At 38.1% G+C, this 25921-nt stretch overlaps 1 protein-coding gene across 1 annotated transcript in view; it reads right to left on the bottom strand.

The window, feature by feature from the left end:
• hmcn1 (hemicentin 1) overlaps nucleotides 1–9032 on the bottom strand; it is a 105081-nt gene extending 96049 nt beyond the window's left edge. Inside the window, exon 1 of the mRNA XM_042514831.2 lies at nucleotides 8341–9032. Coding sequence (XP_042370765.2) covers nucleotides 8341–8596 — 256 coding nt within the window. The 5' untranslated portion in view covers nucleotides 8597–9032. The remainder of the gene's footprint in view (nucleotides 1–8340) is intronic.
• Nucleotides 9033–25921: the final 16889 nt, after the last annotated feature.

The raw sequence follows: 25921 nt of genomic DNA, 5'->3' as shown, positions 1-25921 counted from the left end.
CTGAACACACCAGCCAAGCAGCTGAAACCTTACATATGTTTCAGCTAAAATGTACATAAACAGCTTACACAGTAAAGAAAATGAGGTCATGCCATACTGAAAAAATACAATGTTCAACTTTGGCACCAGATCTATACCGACGTAAATCTAATGTGTTCCAAATGAGTCCTCCAGACTCCGAAAGCATGACGTAAAACAATGAAATCAAATGAATCTGTGTTAAAAAGTCCATTATGAAAAATGCTTCCTTAATAATAATGTCTAGACATCAATCCGTTGAGCCTAAACTGACTATAAAAACTGTTTGAGGGAAGCCCTTGTTAAAGGGGAAATAGTAAAAGCGCTGAGGTTGTTGCTTATCATTATGAGTAATAAAGCACCAAAATGCTGACTGGCAAATACTAATATACAACATAGTGTACTTATGTCTGCAGCCGGTGTGGCTGGCAATGAACAGCTGGAAACTATCCGCTTGGATTCCAGGGTAGATTCTGAAAGTGGTTTGGGACTCAAACCTTGGCTGTTGAGGTAGAAAATGGGTCACTATGTTATTCATAACTACATTTGAACTTTCTGAATGTGTTATGTGGGTCAAGTCTTCCCTAGCCAGTGTTATAATGATGGCCAGAATGAACTGCAAGAACAGCATTTAAAAAGTGCTCCCCACCAAAAAAAGGCAAGCAGTGGCAGCTGTTATCAAATCACCTGACTTGCCTCTGGTGCCCAGCTTTCCTAGATAAATGGACTTGGAGTGACTTGCTGCTTATGCTGTGGACACATGGTAAGAGTTAGGGACAGGTCAGGTAAACATCTCTGCCCCAGAGCGAGGGGAAAGCTATCATAGACATGCAGCAAACATGCATTTGTGACACAGTGAACCACCCTCTCTTTAGCTTGCCATCAACAGTAAAATAGTACTCATAAACCTCTTTTGATGCAGAAAGGTGATTTGCACTCGAAATTTGTTAATTTTTTGTTTAATTTGTCTAATCCAAGCCCCAACGCTTAAGGCAGACTGGTCTCATGCACTGTTTGTACATTTTCCTTCAAAAAGTAATGCACCAAAATTCATAATTATCCTATGTCATCATGAATTCATGAATAACCGACATATTTGGCAAGGTCATCATATGACCAATGCACTGCTGTGAGAAAAGAATAAAGCAGTCCTGTAAAGAGGCGTGGAAGATGGTGAATGGGACATAAAACATAGGACTTTCCCCAGGAGACCGGTGTTCACAGCAATGTGAATTTTTTGTCATTTCATGACATTTCGTCACCATGTTTCTTTTCCTTAACCTAACCATAGTAACATTACTTGCCTTAACCTAACTAACTAACTTAACTATACATTTATGTTAAGTATTTGACTTTACAGTAAGGATGTAATATTATTCATAGGATGTTAATTTGTAGGGTATGAACTGTTCTATAGGATACATTGCTTAAGGAGATGTAAGGTTTACAGAAGTCTAATTAAAAGATTGAATACATTATTGACTACTTTACAATGATAAAAAAAAAAAATTCTTTGTTCATTAAGTCATTGCTATAGTTAGGCGTTCCAAGAAAACACAAGGGGCTAAGTTAGTAGCAATATGTTATTTCAGGTCCCAATGATATAATGAAATATGATAAGACACCAAAACAGTGCAAAACAGTTTATAGTACTATGAGACATTATTTTACTTTTACTTACTTTTACTCTGTAAAGTCAATAACAATCATTCTATCTTTGGGTCACAAGGGAAATGGTAAAAATTGAAAGCCTTCAGGTTATAAATGTATAACCTGGGATGTGAGTTTGTACAGTTTTGATTAGCCAATGCAACACATACCAAGATGATGTCGTATTGCACTGCAGCAAAAGTTGAGCCAGGTTTAGTGTTTTGCTGGTGCCCTCTCTGTTGGCACCACAGTCAAATGAAAGCCCAAGGCTTCCATCATTAAATGATCCTGACACATAATCAACTTCCTCAGTCTGGAAGGATGAAAAAAAAAATTGTTTCATTGCAAAAGTCTTAAGCCTGGGAACCAGACAAGTTGATGAGCTCATGCATTATTTGCTCTGGCAGATGCGTCTGGTCCCCCTCTGCCCCGGACAGATTTCCAGCTGGCAAGTCATAACTGTTAGGGCATGTTTGAGACGGGGACTCACTTCTTGCAGAGCCTTTGCCCTTTACATAACCGGGGATAATGCCGTGAGCATAAACCTAGCTTTGTAAATAGGAGTGTCATTGAGGCATTTTTGAAAACTAAGATAGCTGAAGCTGATGAGTAACTTTCTGATGAGTACTATTTTTAAATACTGATGACAAAAAGAGCAACACTCGTTCACAGGCATATTGATGCTACATAAGCACAGCTCATCTCTGTACACTGTAGTCTGTTGTAGGTCTGTCCAATTGCATCCAGAGGTATTTTGGTCCACTGCCAATCCAATCTCAAACACTGGATTGAGGGCTGATACGGATTGGGAATATTTATCTTATCAAACATCCAATCCTTTGTTCTATGTCAGCTGTCACACTGATGTTTTTACTTTCATGCAGTGCAATGCAGAGTGCAGCCTTCGTCACCTCTGCTTGCATTCTGTCTCTACTGAATTTAGGATCGGGAACTGAGCCCTGTCCGCTGCGAAACACCACACAACATAAACACAAATGCATTCGACTGTTTGTTTACATTATTTACTAAAGTTACCAGCACTCGTTTTATTTCAGCTCACTGTGAGAGTCTTGTGTTTTGCTTTCAGCTAAAGTGCATGGTGTTTCTGCGCCCTGTTTGGAGAGAGCACAGAAGACCGGTGCACAGCTTACTATAGCCAAAGTCACCTCTGCAAAGTAAAAAGCCAACATTGCTTATTTACTAACAAAGGGTATTTTGCCCAAAAGATGTGCAGACAAGAAAAATAAACGCTCAACTGAATACAGCTCATTCAGGTTACTGAGACACAGGCTGCCGGAAAAACAAACACTGGACTAAAAGGAACAGAGATATTCACTCAAGATAGCAAGGAGACCGACAAGATTCGAGGAAGTGTTTGTCTTTTTGCATTTTATTTTGTAAAATAAATAATAGGCTAATAAATAAAAAGAAATAATCTAGGAACAGCTTGGATGCAAAACATTAAAATAATTTTCAAGAAGCCTTCTTAAAGTGTGCACTGTGGAATTGTATTATCTAGTTAAACAAAAGCATCAGACCGAGACTGTGTCGGCATCAGCAGATGCTCAATATTAAATTACTTGGATCAGGATCGGGGGGGGGGAAACGTGATCGGGACATCCCTAATTGATAACACCCCTTGGAAGTTGAAAATGAATTCAAAAATGAAAAGAGGTTCAAGACTAACTCTCATTTGGGATTTAGTTTGGCAAAGTCAGGTTATAAACTCTTTCTATTCTCTTTCTCTCTAATTCAAGCCCCAATTCCAATCTACCCAGGAATCACACTGTCTTCGCTGTTACAGCTATGTGTCATCTTAAGGTACTAGTATATTTCTTGATGTTTTCACTCCTGCAGCCTGTCCAAAATTCATGCCTCCACACTCAGACAGTGAAAGATACTGGACCACAAGCAGTAGACAAGTAGCAAAAGGTCAACTACCTGTGACTACATCAGCAACATCCTTTTCAACAGGGAACATAATTGATAACGTTTTAAGTGTTCAAGTAGCAGCCCTCAGGTATGTGCTGCCTTCCAAGATGAAAGGGAGATAACCTCTGAGCACCAATTATAAAGCTAAATAGAGCTGAAACTATTGCAATAAGAGCACCTTGGTGCATGTTGAAACCTAAAAATTAAAGACCATTTTAATATTCCAGGGCAGACCAGGGGTCCATTAGAACATGAAACACACAGACACACATTGCAGTCTGCCACACTCCTCTCTCCTCCTCTAATCTTAACAAAAAACCTCTACCTCTCTCTTTTGGCATTCCTGCCTAATAGCATCATTATTGACTCTGTCCAGCTAAATGCAGGCTCCTTGTAATCTCACACGGGCGGGGCAGTTCAGACAAAAAACTGCTGCTCTGGAAAGAAGGAAACAAAGGGAAAAGGGGATGGTAGAAAAGAACACTTAACACCAACAAAATGAGCACTGAGATGAGTGCCTTTGATCATGCAGAGGAGGTAGACGTCATATCCCGTCATCTCCTCTCATCACTGCAAACCCAGAGCTTTGGTCCATCTCCTTCTTTCTAAAGTTAATTGGCTGTAAAGGGGTAGCAAGGTCAGTTATCAAGTCAGCATAGCCAATCAACAGAGCACGCAGCTGAAAGAAACACTTCAAACAGAAGTCACAGAACTCACTGATTTGATTTTGGAGTATGAAATTCTTGATATGAGCAAGATGATGTTAGGCAGACATCACTCAGGAAGTCAGTCAGTCAGTCTATGACTCAGCCTCTCCCTGTTTGGCTCATATCGTTCCATTTGCTTTTTCTTCAACACATTCAGTGCAGATGGGAAGTATTTGGACAGAGATATGTTTCTCTGTTTTGGCTCTGTTATCCAGCACACTGGATTTGAAATGAAACAATCACAATTGCAGTTTCCAGTGCTTGAATTCAAAGGGTCAGGATATTTCAAATGCTTGTCAGATTGTCATAAGGCTCTGAAACCCATTACCTGTACACCTTTCCAGAGACTTATCTCAGGATTTTGTCTGACTTTTTTTTTTTAAGTTTAAAAATTGTCAATCTAGCAGACGCCACTTCATGCAGTAACTGGCCAGATGTGTGGTGGCAAGATAGGATATGACCTTCTCTTTCTCAAGCTCTCTTTAGTTTACACAACTATTTCCATCACTTTTTGCATATTCAAACATTTGCAACAAGAAAAATGCCATCCAGAGGCAGCTGTTCCACCAGGTGAGCTTTTAGCCGTCCCAATGGATCGCTTATGTTAGCCTGAGTGAGAGGTTGCAAAAATATTATTAGTCATGTCTATAAAACAAATTATTCTTTAACAAGAAATAAAGGGATATTAATGTGTCAAAATTAAAATCCAAACACACATCAAACTGCAATGACATCTATCCATAGGTTTTGTGTTTTTTATCCCCCATAAAGGGGCATGGCCTTGATGTTTTGCAAAGTGCCATTATGTTCCCATTAGGTCTACCAGGCTATGAAGAAGAACAAAAAAAAACCTAAACCTAAACATAAGATAAGGCAAAGCAAGAAAATAACTGAAGACTGCACGATTTCAAGACATCTGTGACTGAGGAGATTGCATACTGGAAAGGCTCCAAAACTTTATTGACTAGACAGACTTTGCAACCAAAGTTAAATATAATGACTTTATTTAAGTTGCTCAGAAAGTTGCTTTCTGACATTTAAAAGTGGAGGACTAACACGGCTAAGCACTATGGAAATGGAAACAAATGTGCCACTTCTGATGTAGATGCAAGCAACTTCAAATTGAAGCACTTTTTAAAAACATTAACCTTAAAGTAACCACTCAGTTTTAAATCTGTTCTGCTGGAGTGCACAGCTAACGCAATAAGCAATAAAAAAAAATGTAACTGACCTAAGGCACTGGGTTCTGACCCATCTCAAACTCAGCTAATTAAACACTGACACAAGCACATACAAGACACACAAACACACCCTCTCACAGCAAGGTAGTATTTACAAGGACGAGCATGTGTGTGTAAGGACGTCAGCAGAGCAATGAAAAACGCAGAATCTCAGAGGACACTGGAAACCTGCGCACACACAGCACATGCCAACTCCTTTAGCACATTCTTAACACATTGTAGATTCTCTTTTTTATATGTTTAATTGGAAAACTGCTCAATTTAGCATCAATTTTGGGATAAATGCCACATTTCCTGCCTTGCTAATGATAGGAGTGTTGTGAAATAAAGTTTATTTGGCCGTTAACTCTCAAATAAATCTTCCATGAGTTAAGAGTGTTTGCAATACACCTTTGAGTCCTCGGCCTACGCCTGGATTCCTTAATGACAGATTAGTCATCGCTCACTGAACTGTAGCCACAGAAGAGAGATGTCCATGTTCACAGCTGTTATTTGACCAGTCCAGGGCGATATTTTACAGAGGATCCTCTTATAAAGTGAATGCCATTTTCAAAAGTAACCAAACTACGAAACGATAACACAATGGGGTGGGCAAAAATTCAACTTCACCACTGTTTTATTGGAGTGTTTTCAGACTTTAGTGCAAAATACGCAACCCCTGTGCCTCAGTAAAATGACATGTGGAGTATCCTCTTGCTTTCTTTCTTTGTCTCCCTGCAGGATGGAGAAAAGGGGGGAGGCTTCCTGACTGATCTTCCCACACAAGCCTGACCCCAATATCCAGGCATCCTCCTGACACTCTCGCTTCACACACACAGACAAGCGCGCACGCACACACACACACACACACACACACACACACACACACACAGGCAGAGGGACACGCAGATACACAAACACACTCTCTAATGTTTACCGTGTCAGATTGCAGTGTAAATAAAGGGGAAGCTCCGGACTGTGATTTAAAAGGAGCCAAATCAAACAGGAGGGACTGCGTTATCGCACTGGGTCGGATGGAGAAAATGAATCTGTGTCAGAATGAAGCAAGCCCCAAATAAAAGTTCTTATGAAAACAAAACTGATTCTCTCTGGGGGTCTGGGATATTGTCGGAGAAGGACAAAAAGAGAGACGGGGCAGAACAACATTTGGAGAAATGTTCAGCTACCCCTGCTTGCAGTAAGTGTGCTGTACTAATCATTCCTCTATTCCCTTGGGAGTTTTGGAGAACACATTCTGACATCCTCATAAACATTTTTAGCGGCAAACGAAACGTCGGTTAGGTGGTGAGGGACAAACACAAAGACATAGAGCTTGTAGCCGACACTGAATTTGAAATCAAGCTGTTGGAGCTTATTGTAAGAGGGAATCTTATAATTACTTGCTAAGGACAGTAGTTGTAACATTTGCTATGAATCAAGCCTTGAAGTTGTAAACAGGTTATAATCACAGTTTTCTTTCACTACTGTTGCTTTGTCCAAGATACAATGCATCACAGCTCTTTCATCATCTGCAAATGATCTAAAATTCACCTCTCCCCCGAGGCACGCAATAATGAGTTCATCATTTGTTACACTTGTGTATACTGACCATTTTTCTTCCTTGAATGTAATTATTATTCTAGGCACAGAGTCTATGATTGAGGAATTGAGTTCCATAAGAATTTGTGACATGCTGAAATTTAGCAGAGGAGAACAAACATCTGGAAAAGGAATCTGTCTCTTCACCGCACCTCTGTCGATTCATCTCGTTCCTCTTCTCTGCAGTTGCTAAATGTATTCAAGTTAAATTGAGTCATGTCTGAAGTGCACTTATGAAAAGTCCTAAATCACGTTTTGGCAGGACAATAAACAAATACTACAAAACTGTGACATATAACTGGAGTAGGTTCTACTCTTAAATGTTTAAAGGACACTTGCTTCTTAAAAAGATCATTCTACAGAGGTGATTCTGAAAAGAGTTTTGCAATTCAAAATCAAGCATTTCCCCTTTGGTCGTGCTGTTGATAGAGCATTTTTCACAGGTGGACATCTAACATGTCTCACCTCCAAATCAGCACACAAACAGCCTTTGATGGTGTTTTTGCAAGCAGGTAAATGACCTCTCCTCCCTCTCAGAAAACAGTAATTACAGGGACATTGAAAAACCTTAACACAAAGTCTCTCCATCACCAACACTTTCAAACTTCAAACGATGACTTCAGTAAAGCTGCAGCTTGTTAGGAGACAGAAATTTTATTTGGAAAATGATACAACTATCATCTGTTACTAGATCCATTTGCATCGCCTGACTCTTCACTAAATGTGAGTCCTGATTATTTTACACGAATTATTTAGAACTTTTAATTTTTACATAAGTGTGCTTATACCTTTGTCCTACAAGCCAGGGTTCCTGTTAAAGATATATTGTCTAGGCATTATTCCCTCCTCAGAATGAGAGAGCACCCAGGGGTGATGATAATCATCAAGTTGCGCTGCAAACCCAGAGCCACACTAACGCTGGCGGAATGCTAATAATAGTGACCGCCAGGCTGAACATCTGTGCGCGGAGACAAAATCCCCCAGAGACCCTCCTCTGGAGGTGTGAGGAACATTAGGCATTCAAAGGGCGGATTGTGAGCAAACTATCACATTTCTCACTTTTCTGTGTGCTTTTGTTGTCACAGCAGTAGAGTAGACGCCAAATGATTCCAAAAGTGTGCAAATATTTTACAAAACAAAGCAAAAATGCCGTGCGTAAATACAAAAGTGACCACCATAGAGTTAAGCTTTCACTTATATTTTCATCATATTACCTGGGTCGTGGAAGGGCACCAGGGCAAAGTTATATAGAGTTTTCTTCGGTCTGTTCAGTGATGTTTCCAAAATCTTGGACGCGCCCTCGATGACCTGGACCAGGTCGTCGTACATGGAGCCGGTCACATCAAAGACGAATGCCAGGGTGGATGCCCCCTCTGGGATGTCCTCCTTTGTGGCCTCGGTCTCTGAGTCCTGCCCGGCGGAAAACGCCACTGACAGCGCGAGGGACAGCCACACCAATTTGCTGCCCATTTCAGATCCAAGATGCTTCTCAGGCGAAGTTGTTGACTATTTCGTTGTCGCCAGCGGGAACCTCAGGATGAGTCTCGAGATAAAAGTAGAGACATCGGGCTCTCAAAAAATGGACTGAAACGTGCTGAGAACAATTTACAAAAGGTGCAAACAGCCACAAAATAAAACTGAACGAAGAATCTCTGTTTTCGTGCGCGTCTTCTTCTGCAGTTTCTGTACGCAAAAGTCGCAGCTTCTCACTTCTGTGTGAACTCAACTACTGCGGTCCCAGCAGCTGCAGGAGCGCCTGTCTTCTGTTGTCTGCAGAGTCAGGAGTCCTTGTTCAGCTCTGTCATACAAAGACCACCTCTCAGCTGGCCAGAGAGTCTCCAAGGCTCAGACTACCCATGCAGAAGAGCGGAGCTCTGATTGGACGAGATGTTGACTTCGAGGGACCGTGTGCGTAATTGACTTAGCTTCAGTCACGTTACACAAAAAACTGCAGCGCTGTAACGTTTCCCATGATCTATATCTATATATATATATATATATATATATATATATGCTTAAATGCTTGATGTTGGATTTACATGCCAGTAACAAACCTGTTGCAGCAATCATTAAATGTTGAGAATAATAATGAGAATAAATGACAAATGTGAACCGGTTACATTCAAATAGTTAAAAAGGGCGATTAATATCAAAATATTATGAACGTAAACTTCAAAAACAAAATAAGCAATAGTTTGAAATGCTTAACTTATGCATGAGACAAGCTGGTATGAGACAGGGACAAATCAAAGAGCAGCTCTTCAGTGATATTGAGCTCTCTATAGCCACCTAGCGGTTGTACCTACTCCTCACACTTAAAGGTTTGAAATGAGAAAACGTACACCACTGTCGTTAAAAAAAGATTTTTTAAATGATATAAAAATATGTAAAAAAAAAAAAAAAAAAGTCAGTTTCCAAAGTTTATCAATCTGTCATTTTCACCAAGGCCACAGCCACTGAGTCAACTTGGAGAAAGCATAATAGCACAATAATGGCAATTGGTTAAGTTTAGATGTTTATGATTACGTTTAATAATAATCATTTCAGACACCAGCACATGGTTGCCTGTCAGAGATTAATTTAAAAAATCTATATGTAAATAGTAGAGAATAACATAACCCCCTGACCAGTTTTAGGGATAGGGCACATCCTCAAAATTTCATTTCACATGCTTATCAAGTGGGATTTGACCAGCTTGAGAATTTTTGAGCACTATCCATTAACTTATTTTTCCACAACAGACATTTTTATGTGTGACACTAGAAAAGTGTTATTCACAAGGTTAACAACAACACCACACTCACAAGTGTCCCATGTAGGCATAATAAATGTTATTGGTAACAACAGTGCTTTGCTGCTGCAATAAATCAAAACATCTACTGTGAAAAAACACTGAAACAAAAACAACTCATTGGAATTTAGCCGTTACTAATTTTATGATTTGGGTAATTGTTCTAATTTATATCTTACTCCAATTAATTTCTGTTTGAACAAAAGTTTAAACACCAAAGACCAATTGGTGATAATTGTCAGAATTATGATGGTTGTGTAAGAGTTAAGATGTTCAACTGTACTCAAGTTCTTCTGTGCATGACAAATTACACATTATACAAGAGAGCTATGAGAGACTGTGTCCCTGCACATCTGTAAAATCAGTTTCTTGCTTTTATTCTGTGTCATTTCCCCTAATTAGCTCTGTCACCAATGTGAAATAATGAATATGATGAATAATGAATGAACATGTGAACAGTAATGTACATCCATGTAGTCCATGACTGAATGGATAGTGAGTGAATAAATAGAAAAACAAAAATAAAGGGGAATTAGAGAGAAAGTGATTGTGACGACATCAGGGAGATATGACTTTGCTGTAAGAATGGATTACTGAACAAGCTTACAAGGCAAAGGCTCAGGAGCCTAAAGTGTCCGGGGCTCCTCACGCCTTCATCTCCAAAAACACAAAGAGACTCACATAAACTATGAAACAGGGGAAAACAACCACAAAGAGACACCCAATTATTCTAAAAAAACATGTGAACAACTACAGAGAGACTCAAAATGTCTCAAAAAAGAAACCCAACAACCAAAAAAGATGTACAGTAACTACAAAGAGACTCAAAATGATTACACAGAGACAGAAAGCAACTGTTATGAGACCCAAATTACTACAAAAGGATGGAAAGCAACTACAAATATACACAAAATGACCACAAAGAGACACAATGCAACTGCACAGTCACAAAATAACTACAGAGACACAAAAGGCAACTACAAAGTAACACAAATAAACCCAAAAAGACACAAAAAACTCCTGACTGACTCCTAAAAGACACAAAGCAACTAAAAGGGACACATGATGACCACAAAGAGAGGCCAAACAACTACAAAGAGACGCAGAATTACCATAAAGACATAAAAATGACTATAAAGAGACACAAAGCAGCTATACAGAGACACAAAACGGCCACAAAAAGACACACAAAATACAAAGAGACACAAAAGACAACTAAGAGACACAAAACAACAGCACAGGTAAACAAAATGACCACAAAGAGACACAAAATAACTAAAAATAGACAGACAGCACCTACAAAGGGACACAAAACAACTACAAAGAGGTGCAAAACAATCACAAGAGACACAAAATGACCACAAAGCGTCACAAAACCACAGAGAGATGCATAAGGACAACACAGAGATTCAAAACAAAACGAACAAAACAAAAAATAAAAAACAACTGCAGAACTATGAAGTCTTGCTACTATGTATGAGAGGTGGTGCACAACTACAAAGAGACTCAGATGAGTCAGTGAGTCCCTTTGAGAGGCCTTCTTCCTGTCTTTTCCCAGAGGCCTGTTGTCTCGTGATGCACCAATGAAATTGATAGTTTCATGACATTTCTTTTTTGGTCTCCAGTGTGTATATTATCTAGGCCAGTAATTTGCATATGGATTCTTAAATTTGTGGTCATTTTATTAATCTAAATAAAGAAATGCTTGGAAAAACAAAGACCTCTCATAAATCTATCACCAAGGCTGTTCTCAGTAGCTGTTCTTCACTTTGCTCAATCATTGCAAACTGTAAACAGTTGCCTCAGTTTTGCACTAGGGGGCGCTAGTACACCGCTGATATCTTGTATTGCTGTCGCTGCAGGGCTCAACAAACTGAATTAGGTGAGATCAAGGCAATTTAAAATAGATAAGAACATAAGGGCATGTTTAAAAAAATACAGGCAAGTAGAAATGCAAATGAGAGTCATTGCCATACTCTTTTTTTTTTAAATAAATGGCTCTGTAAAGGGACTGGCATTGGCAAGTGAAGAGTCTGGCTTTTTCAAAGGTAGTTTCACCAGGTCTTTACTGGAGGATGTGGATGGAAAGTTGCACGGAAACATTCAAATAAGAATCCAAACCTCACCAACCAAGATACACTCAAATGATGTAGGAAGAAAGCATCTGCTGATGAGAATTTTGCATGGCAAACAAATAGGGAGGCGGAAGCTTTTCAAAAATGCGCTGTGACAAATCTAGCATGCAGGCAGTGATTACACAACACATTTCTCAACATAAAAAAATCTTGTCTTCTCCAAGCTGAAATAACAGCTTGGAGGTACATCCTGTCCTTAACAAGTTTGTACAGGAAAAAATAATAAAGGGATTGTTAACACAATCAACTCACACTCTCGCAGACTCATTTCAGCATCACTTCTTTCTACTATGTGGGAAAGCTGGCATTATGAATTACTCATCCAAGGGCAATCTACAGATGTAAATATGTTGAAATATTTCTTTTCTGGAACTACAGTGGGGAGTGTCTGTAATCTCAGAGAGACAACAGTATATAAAAAACGGTATGAAAAGAGGTTCTACTGTCAAACATGCACAAGCTGTATATTTCTCTCTGATAAACACACACGCCCAAATACTACAGCTTGTTTCCAAGGTAAACACCAGAATAAATTCTGCCAAAGTGAAAAGATTCACTATCAGGTGTAACAGATAAACACATATTTCAGTAGACAGACATGCACCACAACAGAAGCCAGTTCAGCAGGTACACCCTCATGACCACTTCACTATAAAGGTGTAAATGATTGAGGAGCAGACATCAATCATTCACCATTATAATAAGGTAATCAGACTGGCAGCATCATACCCAATTAGAATTAATAAAATATATATTTTTATTTGTTTCCCCTAATTATCTGAGAAATGTCTGTATCTGTTCTGTCTAAATACTGCTGTAGAACAGTTTGTACAAAATGGACATTTGTTCACCGGCACAAACATCGTCCCAAGACAACCAGAGCTCTATCCAAACACAATAAATCAATGATTTATTCAGCTGACTAATAAGTACATCTTCTGTTGTCATAGTGCCAGCTACTCAACTTGTCTTACAATGACGTCACCCATTAAAGTCTTGTTTAACTGGGTTGGTTTTCATTTTCGGTAATCTATAACATAATCACATAATTGTGAGTCTACGTGTAATGATTTCCTGTCTTAGTATGATTCATATGTAAATCTGCTTCAAATCTAATTCATCAGACCTATTCTTCCTAAGGTTGTGGAGGTACTAGTGGAAACATTGCTTTACCTTTTTCTTTTTTTTGAACTTTTCTTACAAAAAGCAAACATGCTACAAGATGGGTTTGGTTTTTTCGTTTCTGGATGGTTTGACGGCTTGGCAGGAACACACTGGCCTGAGGCAGTTTCTCCATAGAATTACCAAACCTGACACAACCAAATAATCCAAAGGACGTGACATTATAGTTGCATAACTTCCTTTTCCATTGCGCAACAAATTTCAACCCAGCTTTCACAAACTCACAAGAGACTGACTTACTGCTTCGTCTACCAGTAGTTTTTAAATAATACAGTAAGAAGACGAGAAAAGGGAGGAGGGAAAGTATAGTGGCAAAACTCCACTGTCTTTACATACTGCTGTTGTATCATCATGAAAATGTTTTGAAAATCAGAATTAATAATCATTTCTTCTTTTTTTTTCAGGCTACAAAGCGAAAAGTAACATATCTAACACCAGCCAGCCACAATTACTGCAAACTTGTCTTTTCACCACCATGGGCTTTTATAAATTTAAGATTACACTTAGTATTTTTTCAGTCTGTATTATAAATGAAATAATTCACTTTTTGCAAATAAAAAGATAAAAGACGATGCTTGGAGAAAAGGAATAAAAAGTCCCTTTTACACTGCCTGTTAAAGGAAAGAATATTGTGCTGTAATGCTGCCTTGCCACTGTCTATACAAGTTGTGGTTCCCGCCACGGGAGGTAGAAACAGTGCCGTAACGGTGACTGTGTAAACAGGACAGCCATTAGGATGGGACCATGGGCAGGACACGTGATGTTTTGACAACATGTTATGCGACCCACCGTGGGAGATTTAAAAAGTAGCTAGTAACAGTTAGCAGCTAACTCAAAAAAGAAGAACACTGGATATAAATGTCCGCAAAACTGCGAAAACAACGAGATTTGGGCACAATCTATGTGTGAAAAAGGGCTAATGAGAGTGCAACATTTAATTTAACATACTAATTTGTTGAAATGACAAATAAATGCTGAGTTATATTTCTTAGTAATAAAGAGAGCCATTTGTAACTCAAGAGATGTGTACTCTCAGACGCACAACAGCTGAGGTAAAGACAGGATGGAAAGAGTGAGAAACACAGACCACAATACAGTTTCACATTAAAAACTTTCTCCAGCTGACACTGCACCCTGCTTTTTGCAGTTAGTCATCAGCTTTCATTCCTTGCCCTCTGTCTCAACTGTTCTCAAAAACACACAGGACGGGAAACAGACTAGAAAGTGCTAGAAAATGTGTGTAGTGGGAGCTCCTGTGCATTACTTTGTGATCGTTTTATGAAATAATCCTTCTGTATATGCCAGGTGAACTACATTAAGCCATTTCTGTGCCCCGTGTGTGTGTGTGTTTCTGCCTATGTTGGTAGTTTTTTTAATGCTGGTAAAGTGATAATTACTGGCGGGTGGACAGGCATGGCTGTGGCACACAAACACCACTCTCTGTCTCCCAAACATGATCCACGTGACACATAGGCTCCATCCTTCCAGTAAGCCAACCAGAAAGCCCGCCCTGGGGCCTGGTGCTCTGTTGCCCAACAGACCTAATCCCCGGGTTTACTGCCTCTCATCTCACTAAAGTCACTCTTTTGTAGTGAACACAACTCATCTGGCCAATGAGGCTCGCTGGTTGTGCACATACACACCAACATATCCTTTGTAATCTCTCTCCATTCTTTCTTTTTATCTCTCTCTCCCACTCTGGGTCCCTCGCTTTCATAAACACACACTGTACAGTATAGACATGGGTAACCACGCGAACACATTTGTGTGCACAAACAATTGTCCCCATTCTATTACTCTCTCATCCTCTCTCTCTTTCTCTTTCTCTTTCTCTTTCTCTCTCTCTCACCCACTCACACGTCAGTCACACACAAGATGAAAACATTTCTTTGTTCCTTGGCTATTTTTATCAGGAGTTCGTAAATGGTGAAAAAAGGAGTGAAAAAATGAGGAAGGAGAGAGGAGCAGATATATACATCAAGGAAAAAAAAGTGAAAGGGGCCGTTTAATTCAGCCTAAATGTTGCACTCCTGAAAGAAAGTGGCTCCTACATTGACTTGAAGGCATAAACCACTGCAGACCTTACACAAAGACAATTTAGGACATGTGACTTCTGAAAAGTGAAGACAGGCTGTTGTCATTGTCTTTTGTGATAAAGGAAAAGACAGATGAGGAAAGAAGAAGCTTCTCTCCGTCTGTCAGACTCAGATCTAACTGGATCTGGCCAGACTGCACCTCTCTCTGTCACACTCGTTACTCTGGCCTCTGGTGCTATTTGGTCTGCACATTCCTCCCTTCAAAGCTACTGTTAATGCTGATCACATAATTAAGCGTTTATTCAGGCTTTTGCTTTACACACAGAGTGAAAACAGACTCTGCGAGAAAGGTGTGTGTGTATGTGTATTTGCGCGCATGTGAGTGTACGGGCGTACCAGAAAGTGAAAAAGAGATACAGAGAATAAAGGTGACAGAGTGAGCGAGTCCAGCACACTGTGGCCAGGCAAGGACGTGACCTACTAAGCTCTGAAGGCTCATTTACATGCCGCATACGGTGAACACAAGGGTAGTATGGTGTACTTGTTAAGGTAATTGCAATTGAAATATTTCCCATACCTGAAGATAATAAAAACAGCACCGTGTTTCACATGGCTGTTACCTTACCTGCATGACTCTAGTATAGAGCTGAAATTGTTGATTAGATGGTTAAATTAATCTTAAACTATTTTTATTAAACCCATTTTACCCTCTATGGTATGCATTGTGATGCCAGTTGGTAAAAAGTTTGTAATGTTTTTGTCAGAAAATAGTCAAATAATCAAATAAAATCAAATAATTTAAATATTTTTGGGGGGGTACACTTTTGGGCATGTTACCATTAAGCAGCACCGCACCACGATGTGTTTAAAAAGTTTAAAAAGTAGGTTATTGTTACTAATGGTACTAATATTAATGAAAAATTAAACAATACTTATGGAAATTGTTTTTTAAAAGTTTAAAACTCATTCATTTAAAATTGAAAAACATTTTAAATTAACTCTTGTCACAAGTTTGTCTGAACATCAGACGACATTGTACTACAGTGGAAAGGCCCACTGGAATACGTTTAAGTTTCAAATGCCAAACATTTCTTAATTACAGCTTCTTAATTGATAATTTGAATATGAAAAACATATTTTCAAACTGACACCCTTATGAAAGCATGAAATGATGTGATGTGTTTTACACAGGCTGTGTTTGTATGTGCTGAATTTGATTATCAAACAGATGTTTAAGTAAATCATCATTTTGGTCAAAAACCAAAAAACTAGAGATATCTGCTTTCACAAAAGCAGCAGGTATAAACAGAAGTAAATGTGATTTGCAGAACCAAGGCATTTGTTATGCACAGTCACTGCTGCTTTCTGATAACTGATTTGTCAGAAAAATCAAATGCAAATCCACCAAGTTTAATCCCACAGCAGACATGAATACCCTGTAATACCAAAGCTGTTAGGAGGATGTGATACTGTCTGTGTTACTGTAACATTCATGACTGTGCAGGGAGATTTGGGTCAGTCATATGACTGTTGCTACCAGGGTAATTACAACTTCCCCTCTTTACACCCCTGATCACTGGACCAGTCGTACTGTGGCAATTTGCTATTGTCTGTGTGATTATCTGTCTACAGCACACAAACAAAAGCAGGAATGCAGGAGAAAACTCTGATGAACTGATATTTCCTATCACTTCCCTCCACTAAGCTCTCCTTTTTTCCAATCCTTTTCTTACATACTTCTTACCCTTATTGCTGAAGTCCAGACACTTTTTCCTGACAGTTGCAAACATCTTCTTTTCACATCTTCCTTCCTTTTTTCATCTTTGCGTGCATGCTTGTGTAATTGGGAGTTTCTGTAGCAATGAAGGGACATAAAAATGTTGGGATATCAGAAAAATTGAGAGTAAAAGGGAATTTAAGTTGAGGAGAATAAAAAGAAAAAGGGAGGAAGAGGGCGGGAGGACATGCGTTACAAATGATGTATTATGCAATAAATACATTGTGTCTTTCTTTTGCATTCTGGTTGACACACTCCCTTCGTCTTTTTGTCTCCTTTTTATACAAACCCACGCACATACGGGTAGGCAGCCCCCCCCCACACACACACACTCATTCACAAGACACCAAACAAGAAGTAGATGCACATGTGCACTAGAATATTATGGGAAAGCCAACTTTATCTCTTCTCATACCACCCTTTTCTCAAAACTGACCCTGACCTTATCCCACTGAAGGAACTACTATCAAAATAACAGTTGATTTTCTGACAATAAAGTCTTTCAAAGCCCACTAAGCCTGCTCCCGACAGAAGGCATACTGTGTGTGTGTACACATTTGTGTTTGTATGTAAGGGAACACACTGTCTCCAACCTGCAACCCCCACAAGAAACAATCAGTCACAAAATACATGGACTTCATCAGTAAGTCTCACTTCCCATGGCCTTGAGGAAGCTGACTTTGTGGATGTTTATCTTACATCAGAGTTTGGACAAAAATGCAAAGACTGCATGTTTAAAAATACTTGCTTTTCACAGTCGACCAGCAACTCAATAAACAAGCTCCAGTATGGAACATCTGCTTAGTCAACTGAAACTAAGGTGTCTATTACTTGCAGGAAATCATGGCATGAATTAATTCAACGTTTCACAAAATGTATTTTAATTTTTATTTGGCTCGTGGTGAGCAAAGTCACAAAGTGTTCCATTAAGTGTGCTCTCTTCCTCTAGTTAGCATGTGAGTCCTGCTACATATTTTCCTAAAGCTCTCCACAGAAGTGTTGCTCTGTGCAAAGCAAAATGACTATCTTATCCAATTTAGTGTGTCTGCTATTCTGTAGTGCTATATTTTTTAGGCATACTCTATTCTGTCAAGTGGGCTCATACCAAAAACCTTTTGGTACAGAATTGTTTGTATAAGGAAACATTAACCATTTGAAACCTGGATCAACATCAGTTTTCAGATGCCTTTCACAAACTATTTGACTAGGCAAGAAATGTCGCACAAATTGCAAGAAATTAGTTAAAGGTAACCAAAAAACCCCATAAAAATTAGTTTAAAAAAGGAAGGATTAAAAAAAATACGGAGAAATGCCTGGAAACCTAATTTAAAATAACAATAATTTTATATTTTTACAGAAAAAATATAATACAATTAATTAATTAAATACTTTTTTTCCTTTTCTTTTCAGCCCCTTTTAGGTCTTTTTGGTGTGCTTATTTTCAGGGAACGTTCTTGTACCTTTTTTCCCACTAACTTTTTGCTAATTTTTGGACCATGTCTTGTTACGTTGCTTGTTGACTTCTCTCCATGTTTTTAAGGAAATCAAACCAATTTGCTCATGTTTCAAAGGCTTAATTGAACATCATGCATATTCACTAATAAAATAAAATATACACAGTTCTGACATGAAAGTAAAATGAAAATCAGACCTCTTCCAGGTATCACAGTAAGATGGGGGAGTCAATCATGACAGACGCCTCATACTTGTATCCATAGAATAGACCTGTAAGTTAAAATGGAACAATTGTAAATCACTTCAAGGCTATTGAGAACCACTAAAAGCAACATTAATCCTTCATTCTTCAATAAAGAGACTGAAATATTAATTCCTGTCAGTCGAAAAATAAAAACACACAAAAGCAGAAGAATGGAGTACAAACTGAGCTTTCTAAGCGGCTAAAGGTAGTGATAACATTTTTAAAAAAATCCCATTTCTATGTAATGTGTAAAATATTTGTAACATTTATGAAAAATCATTTGAAGTCAAGCATTGGTAAAAAATGAGTAGTAGTTCACAGAGGTCTAATTAAGGTGGTTGTAGTAGTTTTTTGTGTCTTTGTACAGGCAAATTTGTTATCTATTGCTGCATTATGCTAGCTCATGCTAATGGATGACAAAACTGCACCTACTGAAAAACGACATAATAAACAGTCTGTGGCTGAAACTCGGCACCAATGTTAACTCAGCTAACTGTTGTGGGTCACACACTGGACACCGGTGCCGCTAGCTTACCACAGACATAACATATGACAAAATATTATGTTTTGAAGGTCTGGCGTTTAGGATTTCGGGGACCATATTGGCAGAAACTGAATATAACATTAATGATGTGTTTCCATTGGTTTATAATCACCTGAAATATGAGGAGTTTTCGTTACCCGAATGAGCCGTTTATATCTACGTGCACAGTAGGTGCTCGTTATGAAGCCCGCCATGTTTGTTCAGAGGCCCAGGGAAAAGCAAACACCAGCTCCTCGCTCCTCATAGGGCCATTCGCGTTTTCGCCCCGGCCACTGTAGTCCTCCTGCATGCACAAGGAAGAATTTTCATTTGTTTACGATCTGCAACACTTATGCCACTACATCTCCCATGAGTCCTTGGTTCTTCAACAAGGGGTCCGTGACCCCTAGAGGGTGGTTAGAGCTACTGCAGGAGGCTGGAAAATCATTTATGATTTATAAATATATTTCTTTTTTCAAAAACTGGACATACAAATGAACACGAATCCAACATATTTTGCCTTTTGCAGTAAAACAAAGTTTCCTCTCCCACTTACCTGAAAACCAAATACCAAACTTAAATTATGCATACTTTTATTATGATGGCCCACCAACAGATGGACACTTGAAATACAAAGCTTTTCAGTGTATGTAATATTCATTCATTGTGCAAAATAAGAAAAATACCTGATTGGGTTTGTGTTTTGTACATGTTCACTTTGTCAATTGAAAAAAATGTTTATCAGTGTGTGATATACCGAAATCACCATGTTGGCTGTTTCTGATATTTCATTTTAAAGCCAATAACTGCTGATGTCAATGACTTGTCAATATTATCAGGCATCCTTATAATTTCATACAATATTTATATTAATGGGTTCTGGCTCCGTCTTGTTTTCAGCTACGGGCTCATTGGCCTAAAATACTTTGAAGACCCCTAAGATTGTTACAGTCAAGCTTGACTTGTGTTTTAAAATGAACTTACCTGTTTGTAAATCTCCTTGAGGAAAACATTAACTGTGCTAGTTAAAAATTGCTGCTCTGATCTGTTTTGGCAGCTCAGTCAAAAAAAAAAAAAAAATCCATAAAGTTAATAAAACACCAGTGTGGGGCCTTAATAACTCTAGAAAAAAATCTTTGCACTCAAACAGTTTATTATTAACACATTTTTAGCTATGGTGTCACCTTATTTAACTTATATAGTGAGGTCACTGCATGCACTGATGGGAGGAAGGCAGAGTATGGGCTTTGAGATCCATACATCTTTAATTAAATTTATCTTGATGCTAAATTTATTTTGGCTACAGTATTCATGATTAGTATTTTCTTCATTTCTGTTAATGTTATAATATGTGCCTGACCAATTTGAGAGAAATGGGTGCGTTTAATCAGTTTTAAGGATAAACATGTACAAAAAAAAACCCACACAAGAAATCACTCATTCACACACACTAACACAGATACAAAAACATGTAGAAGCATGCCTTAACATTTAAACAAAATGATACAATCACACATGCTGTAAAATATGTGGTAAAAATAGCCTACTTTTTTCCCACAATTTACTGCATTTGCAATACAAATTTACATTCTAGACCTATCTACCTCAGTGATGCCACAGAAACTCACGTGTACGGGCTTCAGGTTACTAATATACTCACCATGGCAACACACTGCAATATAGGCTATAGTGAGTGGATTTATATGCGGGGAGACAGGCGTATCAACAAGGTCACTGCAGGTTTTCCTAATCAGAATGGGTGCCAGTGTATGTGTGTGTATTTACTGTTAATGCGTGTGTATGTAGGTCGGTGTGACAGATTAAATGCTTCACACCCTATTGAAGCAGGTGACCTATGATACCTTTTGTTTTATCTTTGTTTTCTCTAAATTAAGAATTTCTGACAAAAAAAAGAGTCATTACTGAAATAGCACAAAGAACTGACAACACAGGCTGACTGTGCTTGAATAATAACATTCCTACAGCATAGCCGGCATGCTCAGCATATTCCCTTCCATGTAGAGATGCTGTGCTGTGTATCAGCTCAGTGACCTTCGTCATCGGTGAAAGGCAAGGATTTATTTCTGAACTGGCTGAGCGTGTATGCTGAAGCATGTGTCCAAGGCTTCAAGGCACGTGGCAGGAGGAGCACTGAAAGGAAGATCATCTATCTTTCATGGATGTTTACATTTAATATATATCTTGTCATTGTACTTCTCAACTGTGACGCATATTTTTGCCATTAATCTGCCACTTATGGATAATTTCAGTAAACTTATTCTCTGACTGTACATAATTACCACTTTGTCCCTCCATCAATCCTTCTAGCCCCATGATGTCACCATCGTCTCCCTCCTTTTACTGTTCCCTCTCAAGAGTAATCTATTTTACTCTTGTGCGCTCCAGGTATGTTCACCAGAGTAGCTACTGTGCAATACTTCCTATATATGGAGACATAATGTTGATCTGTCACTGGTGGTACTTCGTTTTGTCCTGACAATGTCAGGCCTTGGTGTCGAATGCTGTATAAAAAGCCCTGGATCTAAATATGTAGACTTTATATATGTTTCAAAAATAAGAATAGTCCTGAACATAATAAATAGATCCATATCAAACAACATGTCATTCCCTTTATACTTTTCCTTGAATAAAAATATGCTTATTTACATTTCACCATTGTTAACATAAATTGATACATTCAATGCATTAAACTATTTTTCCAAATAAATCTTAATGATAGCAGTTGTTAATTATTGTGCAAAGAGGGGAAAAAAGACTTTTAAAGGTAAATAAGGGTGAAAAAAGAGGGGAAAAAAGGAGCATCAAAAGGAGCTTGTTTGCCAAAACAAGAAAAAACAAATTCCTGGGGGGTGATTTCCTGGAGCCCCCAACAGAGATTGGGGCTAAGCCACCAGTGTTCTCAAATCATAGAAATGCCCCTGCTTCTTGGCATGAAGCACAATGGTCTAACTGTGATTTATGTAGTCTCCTCTTTTTCATCGTAATCACTCATTAAAGTTGTTGTTTGATTTCACATTTCAGAAAAACCTCAAACAGAGTCAGCTTTCTCCAACATTTATACCCAGTGTGTTAAGCTCATGTCATAGCTGTACATCTTCATTCAGAATGAGGTCAAAAGGTAGAAAATTACCCAAATATTCATTGACTGGGGGAATTGACAGCTGAGTTTCCTCAAACTAAATGTGCCTTTGGTGAGCTTTGGATCGAACCCAACCATATCTAATCAACATAATTTCCATGAATCCGTCCTTTGTGTTTAAACAATTTTGAATTGACTGGTGCTAACACCTCCATCAAAAGGAACACACATTAAAGCTGACAGAGCCATCTACTTTGAGGCCTGCAGTCATCAATGCTGCTGCAGTCAGAGGCTAAAAAGTTCCATTTTATCTCAGCTAATGCAAAAAGTGTTGTTCTAGATTTCACTTTGAGTACCAAAATGCATTAAACTGTCTGTGTGTAATGGAAAAACAAATACTATTTCATTAATCCCTGTAAATTAACCAGGAAGTGATGGCAAGCCAGACCTAGAAAACATAATAGTTCCAGCTGACCTCAACTCAAAACCTATCCTCGGCCTCACAGTGTTTGTCTCTCTTCACTCTATTTAACCTGTAAACAGCTTGGTAAGACCTTTAGGAAGCCCAAAGAAGGGACTGTGAAAATGTGGGTTACTGTTTTTGACCAAAACACAAAATATCAACACTGCTCTGAACTGCTGGAATGTGACATTGAGAAAAATAAGATATACACGTGGAAGCGAGCCACAATACAGGACTATTTTTACAGAGGCTGCTCCTTCTGAGGCAGTTGCATTATTAATGAATCCACAAAAAAGGTTCATTTTAAGAAGCACCTCACGTTGCTGTCTGGCTGCAATTTATCCACAGTCCTCTTCTTTTATTAAATTTACTTGTTCTGAGCACAATTGTTTTCTTTTTATTCTTTTTCATGCATAACAAGCATATAATAAATAAAAAAACTCTTGTGTTTGTGTATATATGCCAATGTTAGGGTGTACTTTAGCTGGTCATTTAGTTTTTCTTGTTTTAATGGTTCAATTTTAGAATATATCAATGTACTTTTTAGTCTTTGTAGCAATTTAACTTTGTGTTCTTTTTGTGTTTTATATTGCTTGTTTTGGAGTTTGTTTTTTTGTATTTTTGTTCTATGTTGTCTATAACTTATGTTGTTGCTTTTCTTGGTCAAGGCTCTCTTGAAAAGAGATTTTTTAAAGAGCTTTTAAATAATCTTTTTTTCAGGTTTTATAATTGTTAAATAAAAAATAAAATAGAATCAAAATGTAAATAAAAATGTATCAAGAAAGAAGCAAGCATTTCTTTAAAGCAAGTTTCAGTCTCACTGCACCTGACTTCTCCTTTCACCACAAGCCACTTTTTGCCATTTTTACAGCCACAAATGCTAAATAACATAATCATTTTGTATCATATAATGTATGTAATGTTTATTATATAATATTGTGCAAATCGTTGTATAATTATACATGAATATGCAATTTTCCTAAATGCTATGTTATGGTACATTGTTATGCCATGTTCAATTATGTATTTTTATATGTGATGCTTTACAGAGCGAGACAGCCATGGATTTGGTATGATCCCATTTAGTAAAGTAAATATTATGGTCTGCCATGGCAGAATATGCCTGCTGACATTTGCAGTTGGTGTCATAACAAAACAGATCATGGACAACAGTGATAAAACAGAAGCTGCTGGAATAACAACAGTACGGTGGATGACCTGCAAATTTTCCACAAGATAAGCACATGGTCTAATCATTGTGTATTTGAATGAGTGCAGACGTTTGATCAAGGCTGTTGTCTCTATTTCTGTTCTGGCTGCTGAATTTAAACAGGAAACATCAATGGCAGTTTTTACCTCTTCAGGTCTCAAACAGGATGCGAAACACTCTGTTCCCTCACGCTGCCTAGATTTGCACAGGGCTTTGAAGGCATACTGTGTTTGTTTTTCTGTAATGTGTGCAGTATGCAAAGGATAGACGAAGAAATACCACATATCCATCAACATGCATTAGCACTCCAGTCTCTCCAAAACTCCTGAATCAATTCATTCAGCCAAACCTGGACTGTAAATGTCATGGCGTCTCCTATTATATCACTGCTCAGTTCTGGGTAGACCTCAACAGGGGTAGATCCAGATGTTGCAAACATTTTTTTTTGTTGTTTTTTTCTGCCTCTGATCCAGATCTGACTAATTTATTTTTGAGTATCTGATCATACCATTTTTGAATCCAAAACGTCCATTTTTCTAGATATGGTGTATCACACAATGCACTTGTGCAAGATAATACAGTGCCTATGCTTGATTTTAAAGCTCTGCAATGCATTAAGAAAAAACATCCCTGCATACAAGCTGTTCCTTTATGTTTTTTTTTAAATATATTGTTTGTACATATATATATATATATATATATATATATATATATATATATATATATATATATATATATATATATATATATATATATATATATTGGTTTTTACGAAAAAGTGTAAAATAAAATTATAAAATAAATAAATAAATAAAATAATAACCCTGTCTTTAAAATTTTTGGCCATGTCATCTTGAGAAAATATATCTGTCCCTTTAAGAAAGTACTTTCCAGTGTTTTCAAGTCTACCTGAATGAACTGTATTACACTGAGTGCTTATTTTTTGTGCAGATTTGGCTACATTAATAAGTAACTGTTATTGCTCACAGGGATTTTGCTGCACTTGCAGTGTCATGGTGGGTGCAGTTGTAAGCTCTGCACTGCTCTCCTCTGAGCAGGACGGTTAAACACCATGTGCCATAGATGACAGCAATATTCAAGAGACTCTAACACTGAGATGAAAAGAAATGAGTGCTCCTAACACAGGTAAATAACGTAAATAAACACTCTCATACTGCGTTTTCTTGTCATTTATGATGTGTGCTGTTTTGCCATGGCAGGGCTCAGCACCTGCTCTTATACAAATGGGAACCAAATGGAGGAGAGAGTTGACTTATGTTACACTTGTTGTGTCACGGTATGTGAAAGCGTAGCACACGACATAAAACAGAGGATCAGATCAAATAGCCCGACTGGGACTTCAGGTCAACAAATGTAAGATACGAATTTGGCATAAACAGCATTACTAATCTTGGAACCTATTTTTGTTAGACTATTTTGGAGAAGAGCTGACAGAATGGATGTTTGCAAACAAATCAAACATTTGAATCCATGCCATAAAACTCTGGGCTGCTCTCATTGCTAATCAAGGATCCCCAAACAATGTAAATGAGGTGTTCAATACTTTGAATTAAATATAAGGCCAACAAAATAACATTTACTTGATTATATTGGAAGTTTTTAGGGAACAGCATAGATTTGGGACTTTTGAGAAAACATTTGGGGCTGGAGCCCGAGAAGCCACTTAAACAAGACATAAAAGTGCACATAGAAACCAGGTAAACTGCCATAAAAAAGACATGAATGCAAATGTCCAGACCTACTAATTCTGCCAGTCAATTCTGAAGCTCTGACATTAAACTAGAATTGTAATTCTGTGGTCAATCATTTGTCCTATTAATCAGCTGAAAATCTAAAATGTTCCAATTTATTGTGGTGG

Source organism: Plectropomus leopardus, chromosome 5, assembly GCF_026936395.1.
Source record: "Plectropomus leopardus strain MGB_pleo_1.0 chromosome 5, ASM2693639v1, whole genome shotgun sequence".
Lineage (NCBI taxonomy): Eukaryota > Metazoa > Chordata > Actinopteri > Perciformes > Serranidae > Plectropomus > Plectropomus leopardus.
Note: the sequence above shows the minus strand (reverse complement) of the source record. Positions and strands in the feature narration are given on the sequence as shown.